This window comes from Chiroxiphia lanceolata, chromosome 13 (assembly GCF_009829145.1).
Source record: "Chiroxiphia lanceolata isolate bChiLan1 chromosome 13, bChiLan1.pri, whole genome shotgun sequence".
Classification (NCBI taxonomy): Eukaryota; Metazoa; Chordata; class Aves; order Passeriformes; family Pipridae; genus Chiroxiphia; species Chiroxiphia lanceolata.
In genome coordinates, this window is record NC_045649.1 from 8,058,491 (window position 1) to 8,073,103 (window position 14,613).

The 14,613-nt window shown below is 58.7% G+C and overlaps 4 protein-coding genes across 11 annotated transcripts in view; 2 read left to right on the forward strand and 2 right to left on the reverse strand.

The window, feature by feature from the left end:
* ZC3H18 (zinc finger CCCH-type containing 18) overlaps nt 1–336 on the forward strand; it is a 46,365-nt gene extending 46,029 nt beyond the window's left edge. For 6 of the 8 annotated variants that reach the window (XM_032701362.1, XM_032701366.1, XM_032701369.1 and 3 more), the window contains one exon: nt 32–295. In XM_032701362.1, the coding sequence (XP_032557253.1) occupies nt 32–230 (199 nt within the window). In that variant the 3' untranslated portion in view covers nt 231–295. Of the gene's footprint in view, nt 1–31 lie in introns of all 8 variants that reach the window. The other 2 variants (XM_032701365.1, XM_032701368.1) reach the window with 1 other exon arrangement.
* A 654-nt stretch (nt 337–990) lies between these two features.
* IL17C (interleukin 17C) lies at nt 991–5,858 on the forward strand. The gene is made up of 3 exons (XM_032701529.1): nt 991–1,032; nt 4,802–5,124; nt 5,255–5,858. Exons 1-3 carry the CDS (start codon nt 991–993, stop codon nt 5,502–5,504), a joined length of 615 nt encoding a protein of 204 aa, XP_032557420.1. The 3' UTR covers nt 5,505–5,858.
* Nucleotides 5,859–6,604: 746 nt separating this feature from the next.
* On the reverse strand, nt 6,605–10,017 carry LOC116793555 (cytochrome b-245 light chain). The gene is made up of 6 exons (XM_032701486.1): nt 9,092–10,017; nt 8,282–8,351; nt 7,999–8,073; nt 7,705–7,788; nt 7,549–7,630; nt 6,605–7,463 (listed from the first exon to the last, which is right to left on the reverse strand). Exons 1-6 carry the CDS (start codon nt 9,147–9,149, stop codon nt 7,281–7,283), a joined length of 552 nt encoding a protein of 183 aa, XP_032557377.1. The 5' UTR covers nt 9,150–10,017; the 3' UTR covers nt 6,605–7,280.
* Nucleotides 10,018–10,138: 121 nt separating this feature from the next.
* Nucleotides 10,139–13,824, reverse strand: MVD (mevalonate diphosphate decarboxylase). Its single transcript, XM_032701485.1, has 10 exons — nt 13,724–13,824; nt 13,370–13,440; nt 13,159–13,273; nt 12,936–13,082; nt 12,152–12,351; nt 11,944–12,018; nt 11,306–11,524; nt 11,111–11,226; nt 10,921–11,029; nt 10,139–10,400 (listed from the first exon to the last, which is right to left on the reverse strand). Exons 1-10 carry the CDS (start codon nt 13,791–13,793, stop codon nt 10,320–10,322), a joined length of 1,203 nt encoding a protein of 400 aa, XP_032557376.1. The 5' UTR covers nt 13,794–13,824; the 3' UTR covers nt 10,139–10,319.
* Between the last annotated feature and the right edge of the window lie 789 nt (nt 13,825–14,613).

A 14,613-nucleotide genomic window follows, 5' to 3' on the forward strand; every position in this document is an offset into this window, starting at 1 on the left:
CTCACCTACCTCTCCCTTCTCTCTCTCCCAGGAAACGCCAGCTCTCCCCTCAATCCAAGAGCTCCAGCAAAGTCACGAGTGTCCCGGGCAAGGCATCCGACCCGGGTCCTGCGGCTGTCAAGGGGGGCAAGTCCAGCACCCTGTCACGGCGGGAGGAGCTCCTGAAGCAGCTCAAGGCGGTGGAAGACGCCATCGCTCGCAAGCGGGCCAAAATCCCGGGAAAAGTATAGTGGGCCATGCCCCGTAGTGACTGTTGATGTTTTTATAAATAGTGGAAAAAGCGGCCACTTTGGGATTTTGCAGTTCTGTCTTCATTTTGGCTGCGATTCTTTTTAAAAAACCCACACAAAACAAAAAAATTAAGGAAGTTCTGTCAGCCGAGACTCCCGCGACGACTCGCTCCGGCTCCATGAGGGCCAGTGGCTCCGGAGCCGTGTAAATTCTGCACAGAGGACTCCACCCCCGTGGGATGCTCCCACTTCTCCTCTCTCCCCTCCCCTCTTTGCTAGCCTCGAGTTGTATTCTCCTAGTTAGCCCTGCTGTGTGTTGAGTGTCTTCAGCAATGCAGTTCTAGTTCCTGTGTGCCGAGAGAGCCGAAAACTGCTGTGAACTGCTGGCAACACCCCCTCCTCCCCCAGGAACAAATATATATATATTCTTGCCTCAATCCCCTCGGGAATGACCTGTCCTTTCTTTGGAGCAGCGGATTGGTTCAGTTGATTTCCCAGGAGCCCTGCAGGTGTTGTGGGCATGTCCGTCTAACAGGAGGGTCCTTCTTCCTTTGATTTTTTCCCCTTCTTTTTTTCTTTTTTTTTTTTTTCTTTTTTTTTTTTTTTTTGAGGGATCTCCCTGAAATAAAGTATTTTGATAACCAGTTTTTCCTTTTACTGCTCTTCTCTGCATCCTCTCTCCACCCTCTCCCCTGCCTTGGGAGTCTGTACCCTTCAGTTTGAGGGGGGTTGTAGTTTATTTTTCCAACTCTGCCGCTCCATGGAGCTGGAAGAGCTGCCCTGTCTCCTGGGGGAGCAGCCAGTATGAAAGCAATATCCCAGTGGTGTGTTAGTGGGGAGCTCTGCAGCTCCTGCCCTGGCTGGCATCGTCTGGGGGGTGCCTCTTATAAAGCTGCCTCATTTAGGAGTGATGTTTAGGGTCCCTGAACCCCCAACCCCCTGGAATTTCACTACCTTCAGTCTTGCTCCTTGCTCCCAGTGTAAAACCAGTATCCCAGTGGTAGTGGGGGTCATCATCTGGGGGTCCCTCTGGCAAACCCCCCTTATTTAGAGGTTGATGTTTGGGGTCCCTGAACCCCCAGTGTGCCTTTCCCCTCCAGCCCTGCTCCTTGCACCCAGTATGAAACCAGTATCCATTGCTGGTGTTAGTGGGGGGCCCAGCGTCTGATATCACCTGGGGGTGTCCCATATAAACCCTCCTCAATTAGGGAACAATCTCTAGGGTCCCTGAACTCCCTGTCCCAGGCTCCAGCCCTGCTTCTGGCTCCCAGTATGAAACCAGTATCACACTGGTATTACATGTTAGCGAGGGACATCATCTGGGGGTGCCTCTGATAAACCTCCCTCATTTAGGGGTGATGTTTAGGGTTCCTGAACTCCTAATCCCCTGGAATTTCCCATCTTCCAGCCCTGCTTCTTGCACCCAGTATGAAACCAGTATCCCACTGATGGTGGTAAGTGGGAGTCTCTGCAGGCAGTGCCAAGGGTGGGATCATCTGAAGGTCCCTCTGATAAATCCCCCTAATTTAAGGAACAACATTTGGGGTCCCTGCCTTCCCAGTGCTCTGGGATTTCCCATCCTCCAGCCCCGCTCTTTACACCATGAAACCAGTATCCCACTGGTGCTGTTAGGGGCCACTGGGACATCCTGGAGCAAAAAGTGGGGGGTAATCGCTGCCCTTCAGCCCTTTCCAGGGTTGCCTAACTTGGGATTTCTGCTCCGGCAGCCCCGGTGATATCACTGCTTGGGTGATGCAACGGGCATGGCCTGGGGGATGCCCATCACCGTGTCATCGGGGCAGTCAAGCCTCTGGACACCCTTCCCCATCCTCCCTCCTGAAATCCTGGAGGTGTCAGGCTGTATTCCAGGCTGGCACACGTGGAGTAGAGAAGGAAGTGCACCGGCCCGCGGGGAGGAGGAAGGAACCTGGAGCTGGAGTTTCCAGGTGTGTGCACATCACCTGCCGAGCCCTATAAAAAGGCAGCGGCAGCGGCAGCGCTGCCACTCGGCCGCCTCATCCCTGGGGCAGCACTTCCCAAGGGGTCCCCTCGGAATATTTGGCGTGTTCCCCCCTAAATTTTGGCGTGTTCCCCCCTAAATTTTGGCGTGTTCCCTCGACACCTGGCTGATGGTAACGTGGGGTTTGGGGAGGCTGGGAGGTGTGAGCATGGGGCTGCTGGGAATGTGTGGGCACATTCATGTGTGTGTGTGTGTGTGTTACATGTTGTGCAGGGCTCTGTGTGTGCATACACACCTGTACACGGGTGTGTTTATGTGTGTGTGTGTGTGTGTGTGTATGTATAAGGGTTCCCAAGCTGGAAGTGTGGGAATATGAAGGCTGGTGTGTGTAGATACATGCCAATAACATGTGTGTGCATGTGGACAGGTGCATGCTGCTGGGTTTGTACTTGGACATATGTATTTATGTGTGTTTATATGCATATATTTATGTTTTATGTGTTTGTATGTATATATGTGTATGATATGTGGGGGAATATAGTGCTCCAAGGGCTGCCCAGAATTATGTGCACACCTGTGTTTGTGGCTGCTGGGGGGGGGGGTGTCCATGTGCCCACGGAGGGCGGTTTGGATGTGTGTGTGTGTGTGTGTGTGTACGTGTGCTGGCACACCTGGCCATATGCATGTATGGATATGTGCTGTCAGCTCTGCGTGGGTGTGGAGATGCACCAGGGCTGATACCGCTGTGTTTGTGTGTGTGTGTGTGTGTGTGTGTGTACATACATGTCTCTCTGTGTCCATACATGTGTGTACAAATGTGTGTGTGCACATGCATGTCTATGTGTGCACATATGTGTGTGTACATGCATATGTCTGTGTGTGTGTACATATACATGTGTGTGTACACGTACATGTATCTGTGTGTGTGCACATACACGGGTCCATCTGTGTGTGCACAGGTGTCTGTCCATCTGTGTGTGTACATGTGTCTGTGTCTGTGCACAGCAGGGTAGTGGGCATGTAGATGTGCATATATACATGTATATACATATATACATACATATTTTTATACATATGTGCTTGTACCTATGTATGTGTGCATACACACTGGTGATAATGTGTGTGTTACACACGTGCTGGTATCTTCACATATGCAGACACGTGTGCCTGTGCTGATACTCTGTGTGTGTATGCACTATCAATACACACATAGTTTTATTTATTATCGCAAGTTTTTAATGTATTATTTATATTTTATAATTTTATTTAATTTTTATTTTATTTTAATATAACGATAGAAGTTATATTATTTTATTGTGCATGATTTTATTATTTAATTTGTATTTTTATATTATTTATTTATATTTAAGTGGTATTTATTGTTTATTTATTGCTTCAGGTGTGCATGCACACACACACAAACAGAGGTACTTTCTGTCTGTGTCTGTGCCTGTATACAGATGTCTATATGTGTGTGTGTACGTGCAGGTAGTTTCTGCATGTGATTAACTGTAAACATGTTTGGGTGCACATGCATGTTTGCACACACATTACTCCTGTAAGGGTGGGGGTGTGCTATATGTGTGTGCTGGCTCTGTGAGTCTACATATATATATATATATATATATATATGTATGTATGTATACATATATGTGTATGTGTATATGTATGTATATGTGTGTGTGTACGTATGTATGTGTATATGTACGTATATATATGTGTGTGTACATATATATACACACAGGTATTCTCTGTGTGTATATATGTGTATATATACAGGTGGTTGTTGTGTATTTATAGGTCAGGGTACGTGTGTGTGTGTGTGTGTGTGTGTGTACATGCCTGTATCACATATGTGCTACAGCTTTAGGGTTGGGGGTATGTATAGGTGAGTGCTGGCCCTCTGTGTATGTGTGTGTGTGTGTGTATATTCTGTATTCTGTGTGTATATAGATGTATATATGTGTATATAGAGGTAGTTGCTGTGTATGTATAGTTGTGGATATATGTTGATTTTGTGTGTGTGTGTGGGGGGGGGGTGTGTGTGTGTGTGTACATCTGTCTTGCACACACATATGCGACTATTTTAGGGGTGGAGGGGTGTATCCACCTGTTCTATCCCTCTTTGTGTACATATATATATATTTTTATACAAATATTCCCTGTGTGTCTATATATGTACAGGTAGTCACTGTGTATGTATGGGGGGGTGATGTTGATATTGTGTGTATACATGTATCACATATGTGCGCTATTTTTTTAGGGGTGGGGATATATAGAGAGGTACATAGCTACACAGATATGTAGATATAGAAATATATAGATAGATACAGATATTGAAATACAGAGATAGAGAAATAGATAGCGATAGATATACAGATATACAGAAATACAGATATATATAGATACACACACACACACACACACACGCGTGCCCACGCTCTGGGTGCTGGTGCACATGTGGGTGCAGGCTCACATTTTGGGGAGGCTGTGCTGGAGCTCTTGTGTGCCGAACCCCCCCGTGTCTGGGGGTGATGCCAACTCACCCCTGAGCCCTCTGGGGGTGTGTGTGGGGTTATTGCTGTGTCCCCTGACCCGCTGTCTCCCGCAGGGCTGGCTGGGTGCCCTGGCACTACTGGGTGTGCTGGTGCTGTGCCAGGGGCTGCGGCGCCCCGGGGGTTCCCCGCACTCCCACCCCGTGCTGTGCTACAGCGGCGCCGAGCTGGGGGACGAGGCCCCCGCGCAGCTCCTGGGGCGCAGCCTGCGCTGGGACCGCTACGTGCCCGTGCAGCTGGTGCCACAGCTGGAGCAGCTGGAGAGCACCAGGCACCGGCGGCACCGGCGGCACCGCCCGCACGGCTGCCCCGCGCTGCAGACCCGTGCCAGCCTCCGCAGCGAACCCAACGAGCGCTCCATCTCCCCGTGGCGCTACCGGTGAGTGCGCAACACCCCACCGGGACCCCAACCCCCATGTCTGCCCTTCCTGGTGCACCCCCGTTGGCTGATCCCAGCCAGGGTAACCCAGGGGGCACAGGGAAGGGTCTCACCAAGCGTGTCCCCGCAGCATCGACGAGGACGAGAACCGGTACCCGCGCAAGTTGGCCTTCGCCGAATGCCTGTGCAGCGGCTGCGTGGATGTCAAGACGGGCCGGGAGACGACGTCGCTCAACTCAGTGACCATCCACCAGACCATGATGGTGCTGCGGCGCAAGCCCTGCCCGCACCCCGCCGGGCTGGGCCTCGTCACCTTCGAGGTGGATTATATCAAGGTGCCCGTGGGCTGCACCTGCGTCCTGCCCCGCACCAGGCGCTGACCCTCCCCTGCTCCCGTGGAGCCCCTGTAGCGTGACCGTGTCACCGCATCCCCCTCACCCGTGCTTGTTTTAGAGCACCCATCCACAGCCAGGGCATCCTCCCAGCCCCTCACCTCATTATTTATGAGTTATTTATAAGCCTTGCAGCCAGGGGGCTTTTTTTACCCCGTATTTATTGCTGACTCCCCTGGCTGCAGCTGTGACTCCGGGTCCAGCATCGCCCCACAGTGCTCGAGACCCCCCGGCCAGACCTTGCGAGCGCTGCCCAGGCACGCGCTGGTTATTTATTCCCCCTAAAAGCTATTTATTGTCTCCTCTCTATGTGCTATTTAATGCTGCAAATAAAAGCTGACCTTCCCCAAAACAGTCCTTGATCTGTTCCCAGTCAGGGCAATGAAATGTTGGGAAGTGGGGGCACATCCATGGGTGTCCCATGGGGCAAGGTAAATCTGTGGGACATCCCTTAGCCCCAGCATGGTGGGCAAAGCACCAGTGCACCCAGTGCAGCAGGGTTGGGTGAACTGGGAAGTTGATGGAATGGGCAGCAGAGCACGGGGGTGCCGCCCACTCCCAGCACCCCAACACCCACACCTTCCCCGTCTCATGGGCCTGGTGCCACCTGCCAGGGTCACCCCACCTGTCCTGCCAGCACCTCGGCCAGCTCTGGGGTGGCTGTGCCTCCCAAAAAATTGTTTGTGTGGGGAGGGGGTCTGGAGCAGCTGCTGATGCCCAACAGAGTCAAGGTTTGGCACCCACATCACACCCAGGCATCTTCCAGCACCCACAAGTGGAACTGGGGAAGGGAAATGACCCCACATTCCCTGCTGGGGCGTCATCCCAGGTTTTGGGGGCTCCTCTGGGACACTCTGTGCAGCTCTAGGGCAGGGCCCCTCCAGTTTTACCCAACTGTTGGGTCCTTAAGGATTTTGGGAGAGGACCCTGCAATGGCCACACTCTGCGCACACCCACTCTGGGTTTGCCCATAATCACACCGTTTGGCCTCAAAAGGTCCCCCCAGTCCAGCCCCAGCCTCACCAGATCAGGAGACCCTCCCTGGGAGCAGGAGGCTCCTCCCCGGAGTGGGAAGCAGGGGCGGCCAGTGCCTTTCCCACTTTTTATTGCAACAGCAACTGCGTAAGTGACAAAAAACAGGGAGAGCTGGTGATGAGAGCAGAGCTGCCTGACCTCTCTTGGGGGTCCCTGAGAGCTGGTGTTCCACAGGGATTTGGGGATCCCCCCGGGAACTGGGAGTTGCTTGGAGAGCTGGGACACTCTCAGGGAGCTGAGCATGTCCAGGGCTTTGGGGATCCTCAGAAGCTGGGAAGCCCTTAGGGGCTGCAGACCCCACAGGAAGCTGAGCATCCCCAGGAACTTGGGGATCTCCAGAAGCTGGGGAGCCCCTGGGAGCTGGAGACTCCACAGGGAGCATCGCATGGCTGGGAATTTGAGGAGCCCCGGGAGCTGAAGAGAGTCCTGAGAAGCTCAGCATTCCCAGGGATTTGGAGATCTCCAGAAGTTGGGGAGCCCCTGAGGGCTGGAGACCCCACAGGGAACTAAGCACCCCTGGGGATCTGGGAATTCTTCGGAGAGCTGGGGAGCCCAGGGGAAAATGATGATCCTCAGGGATCCGAGCATCGCCAGGAGCTGGGGATGAGCTGAGCAGCCCCAGGGCCTTAGGGATCTCCTGGAGCTGGGCCCCCGTTTCCCACAGTGAATCTGGGGAGCAGCTAGGAAGCAGGAGCAGGAGCAGCAGAGCAAGGCAGGCAGGTCCCCCCGTTACTCAGCCTCCACAGGGATGGGGTTCACCTGCCCCCCCACCTCTGCTGGCTGCTTCTTGCGGGCATCAGCAGGGGGCCGAGGTGGGGGGTTGCTGGGGGGCTGCTTGATGGTGCCCCCCACTTGCGGCCGCTCCCGGGGCTTCTGCTCGATGGGTCTCCACTCCTCCCCACGCACCGCGGCCTGTGAAGCCATGGGGGTGTAAGGTGGGGTCTCATCCTCCTCCCAGCCCCCCCAAAAGACCCCCCCAAACCCTCCCTGCACTCACCAGCAGGTAGATGCCGCTGGCAATGCCCAGGCAGACGGTACCCAGGATGGTGGAGAGGAGGAAACCGGCGGGGACAGCCAGGCTGGAGGAGAGATTCAGGGTTCAGGGAGGTGTCGGGGGGGCTGGACCCCATCCCTGAGCCCGTATCCCACTTACGCAGCATGAAGGATGGCTCGGATGTAGTAATTCCTGGTCAGGGGCCCAAACAGCTTCACCACAGCTGTCATGTACTTCTGGCCACTGCAGAGCAACACTGGGGGTCAGAGGGGGTATCCCCACCCAGGGACCCCCCATTTCCACGCTATCCTGCATGGAACACTCCAAGGAACCCCCCCGTGGGATCCAGCTCTGCTCCCACCCCACCACTCCCACCCCCAGTGCCACATCCCTTTGTTTGGGGGGTACCAGAACCGCAAACCCAGGGGTGAGGGAGGGGGACCCACCACTTACCACCTCTCCATGGTGGAGCCCTTTTTCCTCTTGCTCCTGGGATACTCGAGCAGGCAGACCAGAACACCTGCCGCGCTGCCACGGGGTCAAGGAAAGGGGGGATCGCAGTGGGAATAGTCCCAAGGCACAACCCTCACCCCAAGAAGGGGCTGTTTGGGAAAAGCACGATCTGGGACCAGAGTGGGGAGGAGGAGGATGCGATTCCCCCCGTTTGTGCTTCCCACCCCCATCAGGACAGGGTTTTCCTGCCGCCCAGCCCCGGGAATGCTCTCGGGAAGGATACATGGAGTACGCAGCGAAGTACCAGCCCTTGAACTGCCCCGCCACGGCCACGATCCCGCCCGTCACCAGGACTGAGGAGACAGCGCGGGATGAAGGGGTCCGGCCCGTGACACGACCCCCAGGGAAGGATACGGACCCCTAGCCCGGGATACAATCCCCCAGCCCAGGATACAACCCCCCAGATCGGGATACAAACACTCAAACGCAGGATACAGACCCCCAAACTCAGGATACAAATGCCCAACATAAGATACCTCAAGCCTGGGACGTGGGGATCCCTGAGGATTCCTTGTAGGATCCATGTAGGATTCCTTGGATTGCGGGAAGGGAAATGGGCGTCTCCATGGCCCCGGGGGGCTTTGACAAGTGGGGTGCCAGGCAGCTGTTGTGTGCGGGCCCCACTGGATTCAGGCAACTGGGGAGCTCCAGGCTTTGGGGACTTTGCGGGGAGGTTTTTGGCCCCGTGGCCGGCGGAAGAGAGGAGAGCGGAGGAGGAGAGGAGCGAGAGAGGGCAGAGGAGGAAGAGAAAAGGAGGAAGCGAAGTTTCCAGCCCTGCGCATCCCCCGCTGGGACGGGACTTCCCGGCCCTTCCGACGCCTCCCGCCTGCATCCCCCGGCAGCCCCCAACGCATGGTCGGCGGGACCGGGACCCTCCCATCCCTCGGGGCCGTGTCTGGGGGCGCCCCGGGGCTCAGTAGCCCCGGGGCTCAGCACTCCAAGCCCGCCGGGGTCTCACTCCCTCCAGCTCCCGGGTCCCCATCCCCCGGCCGGCCCTGGCATTCCCGGCTCCTCTCGGTCCCGCGCAACTCACTGAGCCCGGCGGCGAGTGCCTGCTCGTTCGCCCACATGGCCCACTCGATCTGCCCCATGGTCCGGAGAGGATCGGCTCGGCCCGAGCCGATTTGGCTATTCCCGGCTCCGTTCGGCTCGGCCCAAGCGAGTTTGGCTGCTCCTGGCCCTGCTAGGCTCGGCCCGCTGGGGTTCGGCTGGTCCCGGCCCCGTTAGGCTCGGTCCGGGTTAGGCTCGGCTGGTCCCGACCCGGAAGGCGGATACAATGTAACCAAGTGCCGATCACGCCCCTTTGGCCTCGGCCACGCCCATTTCCACACTGGCCACGCCCCCCGGGGGACCCCCCGCAGCCCCCCGAGGGGACATGGCACCGTGGGGGGTGATGAGGATGGTGTGGGGGGCCAGGATCTGTCTGGTCTGGGGGGGCAGGATCAGTCCAAGGGACACAGGGGGACACAGGACATGCTGGGTTGATGAGGATGGCGTGGCAGGGGACAGGATCTGTCTGGCCCAGGACAGGATCAACCCCACAAGGAACATGGGGGGAACAGGATTAGCCCCAGCAGGGACACCTGAGAGATGTGGGACAGGATCAGTCCTGCAAGGGACAGGGGCTATGTGGGGGGACACGATCAGTGCCAACAGAAACAACTAGGGGGACAGGGGCCAGGAGCTGCCTGTCCCCACAAGGGACATCTGAGGGATCAATGACGGGATCAGTCCTGCAAGGCACAGGGAGGGGACAGGGGATGTGCAAGGGACAGGGACCATGTAGGGTGACAGGGGCTGTGCAGGGGGACAGATCAGTCCGAGCAGGGACAGGGGATGTGCAGGGGACAGCAGCCATGGGGATCAGTCCCAGCAGGGACAACTGGGGGGTATATGGGACAGGAGCAGCCCCGCAATGGGCATGGTGGGGACAGGGCTCATGTGGCGAGACAGGGCTCTGCAGGGGGACAGTATCAGCCCCAGGTACAGCCATTAGGAGGAACTATCCCCACTCCTGCCTCCCATTTTGGCTGGCGCTGTCCCCCCCCAGCACCACACACAGAGCCCGACATCCCAAAACGACAGCCAGGAACCCTGTATTTCCTTACAAAAGAGTAAAAACCAGCCCTGGGTCACATCCTGCCCCAGAGCTGGGCACAGCAGGCCTGGCTCAGAGTCCTGAGCCTCCTGGGTGGCACTGGCAGAGCCTTCCTGGCATGTCCAGTCAGTCCTGGGGGTGTTCCTGGGGGTGTCACCAGGGCTCAGGCGTGGCGCCGGGGAAGCCCATCTGCTCCCAGGAGGTGCTGGCTGGGATCATCCACGAGCTGGGGACCAGGGCCAGGCTGTGGGGCAGGACAAGGGTTAGGGACACCAAGGAGCCCTGCTGGGCTGTCCCCTGGCTCAGGGCTGGGGGGCAGCTCTGGGCCCCACAGACTCCAAAAGGCCTAAGGGTTGTGCCAGTGGGAATATGTCTAGGGATAGGTCCTGCACGCCTACCTGGGAATGGGGACAGGGATGGGGTCCTCTACACCCCTGCGGACAGGGATGGGGTCCCACACGCAGCCTTGAGGATGGGGTGTGGGGTGGGTTTGGGGTCCTGTGCACCCCTGGGGACAAGGACGGGGTCCCACATACCCCCCTAGGGATGGGGATGGTGCCCTGCACACCCCTCTGGGACTGGGTACAGTGATGGGGTCCCACACACCCCTGGGAATGGGGGTGGATGGGGATAGGTCCTGCGCACCTCTGGGGACAGGAATGAAGTCCATATAGCCTCGCAGGGATGGGGTCCCACCACCCCCCTTGGGGCCAGAGATGGAGTCAGAGCCTCACCAGAGGCTCCACGCTCCCCCAGCCCCTCACCTTGGTGTGCAGGATGTACTGGAGAGCCCCTGGCACTGGTTCGGTGACCACGGTGGCCATCAGTTCCTGTGGCAGCGCAGCCGAGCCCACGGGCAGCCCCCGCACGAACCTGTGGCACAGCAAGGGCTCAGTCCTTGTCCCTGCAGCCCCCTGTCATCCCACCCCCTAGTAAGAGACGAGGTTGCCTTACTGGTCCCCGTTGGTGGCAGGAGGGAAGCTGCGCCTCACAACCTCCACAAACTCATCCACGGTGTCAGCCAGCGTGAAAATCACGGCGTTGGGGCCAGCATCGAAGGTGTAGGCAACCTGTGGTGGGATTGGGGGGGTCGTGGGGGCCTGGGGAGGGCCCACAGTGCCATGGCACTTGCAGGGCCCTAGACGGTACCTTGGTGTGCCCGTGGTGGGTGTTGTAGCGATGTGCCAGCGCGATGATGTGGCGCGAGAGGTCGTTGAGGTAGAAGATGGGTGGGAAGGTGTCCAGGCAGGTGGCGTGGAACTGGTTGCTATCCTGCATGGTCAGCTGGCCAAAGCCCTCGAAGTCCCGCTCCCGGATGTGCCGCATCATCTGGGCCAGGCGTTCCGGGACCACTACCTCTGCCCGGTGCTGCCGTGGCACATGGGACAGTCACCCCAACTTGGTGACAACCATGGCAGGTGGGTCATGGCCACCCCAATTCAGTGACACCAGTGGCAGGTGGGTTGCAGCCACCCTATTCAGTGACACCCACAACAGGTTAGTTGTGGTCACCCTAATTTGGTGACACCTGTGGCACATGGGTCATGGTCATCCCAATTTGGTGACACTCATGGTAGGGAAGTCACCATCACCCCAATTCAGTGACACCTGAGACAGGTGGGCTGTGGTCACCCCAATTTGGTGACAAGGTGGGTCATAGTTACCTCTATTTGGTGACACCCGCAGCACTGCAACACTTTGGGTGTCACTCCATGCCCTCCAGCCCCATTCCAAGGGAAAGGGGACCCTGGCCCTGCCCAAGCAGGATGAGGCCCGTCCCCTCATACCTTCAGCAAGGGGCTGGTCTCCACACTGGTCTGCATCCCTGCCGTGCTGGCCACTGGCTTCTTCTTCCCGCTGACCTGGTGGGGGGCACAGATGGTGGGACGCAACCTCCCCTCATCCCAGGGGTCTGCACCCACCTGCATTGGGGTCTCTCAAACCCCACCCAGCTGGGGGGCAGTGGGTACAGCTGTACCCCCTCCCATTGCTCACCACCAGGATGAGGACCCTGAGCTCCGGCCAGTGCGTCTCGGGGGCCACTTGGTGGGCCAGGCTGTCGGTGCCATCAGGCCGCTCCCCCCGCTGCCACTGCACGAAGCCCCCCCACATGCTGCGGCAGGCGCTGCCCGAGCCCCGCCGGGCCACCTCCGACAGCTCATCCTCCACACCATAGAGCCGGGCCAGGGCTGACACTGCAGGGACAGGCAGAGGGGACACCCCTGTCACCCCTGATCCTCCTCCCAGTGCCCTCCACCCCACAGAGCCGGGCCAGGGCTGACACTGTGGGGACAGGCAGAGGGGACACCCCTGTCACCCTGTTCCCCCTCCCAGTGCCCCTCCACATCATACAGCCAGGCCAGAGCTGATACTGCAGGGGATAGTCAGAGGGGACACCCTTGCCCCCCCACCCAGTGATCTCCATGCCATACAGTCACAAGCAGGGGACAGGTCAGATAGGGGGTGACAGAGTGTCACTCCCTCTTGGTGCCCTCCACACCACACAGCTGCAGAAGGGGACAGGTCAGAGTTGGGGGGGGGGTGTCACCCCCTCCAAGTGCTTTCCACATCATTCAGCCAACACCGGAGGGGGACAGTCAGAGGGGGGGACACCCCTGTCACCCGTGCCACCTGCTCCTGGTGCCCTCCATCCCGTACAGCCACGGGCAGGGCACAGGTCAGAGGGGGAAACACCTCTGCCATCCCTTCCTGGTACTGCACGAGGCAATAGGATCAGAGGGGACACTCCTGACACCCTCGTGCCCTGTCCCCCACCCACCCAGGCAGGCGTAGCCGGCTGCAGATGAGGCCAGCCCGGCGGCCGTGGGGAAGTTGTTCTCGGAGGCGACGTGGACCTTGTAGGAGAGGAGGCTGAGCGTGGCCGTGTCCTCGGAGCCCCCCCGGCGCTTCCGGGCCAGGCGTCGCACTGTGGGGACAGGGGCAGTGAGGGGGTGTAGGGATCAGGGACCCTCCCACTCCAGGGTAATGAGGGGGTCACTCACCCTCGCGCAGACAGGCCTGGATCCGCGGGTGTCCCACATCCACCTCTGCCCCATTGAGCCACAGCCGGTCCTCTGTGAAGTCCCGGCTGGCAGCAGCCGTGGTCGTGGTCTTGAGCTGTGGGGACACAGGGTGGGGGGCTCACCACGGCCGGGCACAGGCTGGGTGCGGCAGGAGAGGCTGATCCTGAGCCCGAACCTGAGCCAGATTTACCTGGTCCTGGTGCAGCGTCACACTCAGGGAGGAGTTGATGGGCAGGATGAGGTCGATGTCTCGCTTGCCCCCTGTAAGAGAGCAAGACATGGCACGGCTTTGAATGGCATGGTATGGCTTAGCACCACTTGGCATGGCACGGCACAGCTAGGGATGGCAAGGCATGGAAAGCATGGACACAGCACGGCATGGCATAGCACAGCAAGGCATGGCACGGCACAGGGGGACACAGAACTGCGCGGTCCGTCACGGCAACTGTGCCCCGCGTACCCCCCCCATGCAGGTGCCAAACCCGTCCCCGAGCCCGGCCCGCCCCCACCCGGGTGTCCCGTCCTCGAGCAGTCCCGCACTCACAGTACTTGATGACGGCGATGTTCACGGGGGCCGTGCAGGTGGCCATGGCGAGCGCCCGCTCCGCCGCCATCGCTCCCGGCACCGCCGCCGGCCTCAGGCGCCGCCCCCACGCCATGCACATCACCGTCACCTGTGGCGGGTTCTCGCCTCGCCATTGGTCAGCACGGAAGGGCCCGGCATGCGGTGCCCAATGGCAGCGATCGGACCACGGCGCGGCCCCGCCCCCCGGGGGCGCTGGGATGGGCGTGCGGGGGCGCCATATTCGAGTCGGGAAGGGGCTGCGCGTGCGCAGGGGGTGCCAGTGCTCCCAGTGGTGTTCCCGGTACTGCTCCCAGTGGTGTTCCCTGTACTGCTCCCAGTGGTGTTCCCAGTGTTCCCAGTACTGCTCTGCCTCCAGCACCCCAGTGCTCCAGTGTTACCCCAGTGCTCCCCGTGCCCTCGGTACCCCCAGCTCCCCCAAGGCACCAGTTCACCCAGTGACTCCAGCAGTGCCCCAGTATCCCGAGTACACCTCCAGCGCTCCCAGGATCTCCAGTGCTCCCAACCCCCCTGTAACCTCCACACCCCAGTGCTCCAAATATCCCCAGAACTCTCCTAGTGGTCCCAGAGCCTTCAGGGCCACCAGGATCCCAGCGATTCCAGTGCCCCCAGTATGCCCAGTACAGCAGCACCCCAGTGCCTCTCCAGAGCTCCCAGCATCCCTTCAGTGCTCCCAGTCCCCCTGCAGTGATCCCAGTAGCCCCAGTCTCCAGCACTCCCAGAGCCCCCCACCCAGTGCTCCCAGTACAGCAGGGACTAGGAGCCACCCCCAGGCCCCAGGTGGCCCACTGGGCACCCCCAGCCAGGCCCTGCTGCCTGTGTCCCTGCAGGGGTATTTTTACCATCTGGTC

Excerpts from the sequence above, each read along its gene's own strand:
- IL17C (XM_032701529.1), top strand. The coding sequence starts at position 991 with ATGGAGCTGGAAGAGCTGCCCTGTCTCCTGGGGGAGCAGCCA. Across the intron at positions 1,033-4,801 it reads GTCTCCTGGGGGAGCAGCCA|GGCTGGCTGGGTGCCCTGGC; the intron begins GTATGAAAGCAA and ends TGTCTCCCGCAG. Across the intron at positions 5,125-5,254 it reads ATCTCCCCGTGGCGCTACCG|CATCGACGAGGACGAGAACC; the intron begins GTGAGTGCGCAA and ends GTGTCCCCGCAG.
- LOC116793555 (XM_032701486.1), bottom strand. The coding sequence starts at position 9,149 with ATGGGGCAGATCGAGTGGGCCATGTGGGCGAACGAGCAGGCACTCGCC. Across the intron at positions 8,352-9,091 it reads GGCACTCGCCGCCGGGCTCA|TCCTGGTGACGGGCGGGATC; the intron begins GTGAGTTGCGCG and ends CTGTCTCCTCAG. Across the intron at positions 7,631-7,704 it reads CGAGCCATCCTTCATGCTGC|CCTGGCTGTCCCCGCCGGTT; the intron begins GTAAGTGGGATA and ends TCTCTCCTCCAG.
- MVD (XM_032701485.1), bottom strand. The coding sequence starts at position 13,793 with ATGGCGGCGGAGCGGGCGCTCGCCATGGCCACCTGCACGGCCCCCGTG. Across the intron at positions 12,019-12,151 it reads TCAGGGTCCTCATCCTGGTG|GTCAGCGGGAAGAAGAAGCC; the intron begins GTGAGCAATGGG and ends GCCCCCCACCAG. Across the intron at positions 11,227-11,305 it reads CCCACCACGGGCACACCAAG|GTTGCCTACACCTTCGATGC; the intron begins GTACCGTCTAGG and ends ATCCCACCACAG.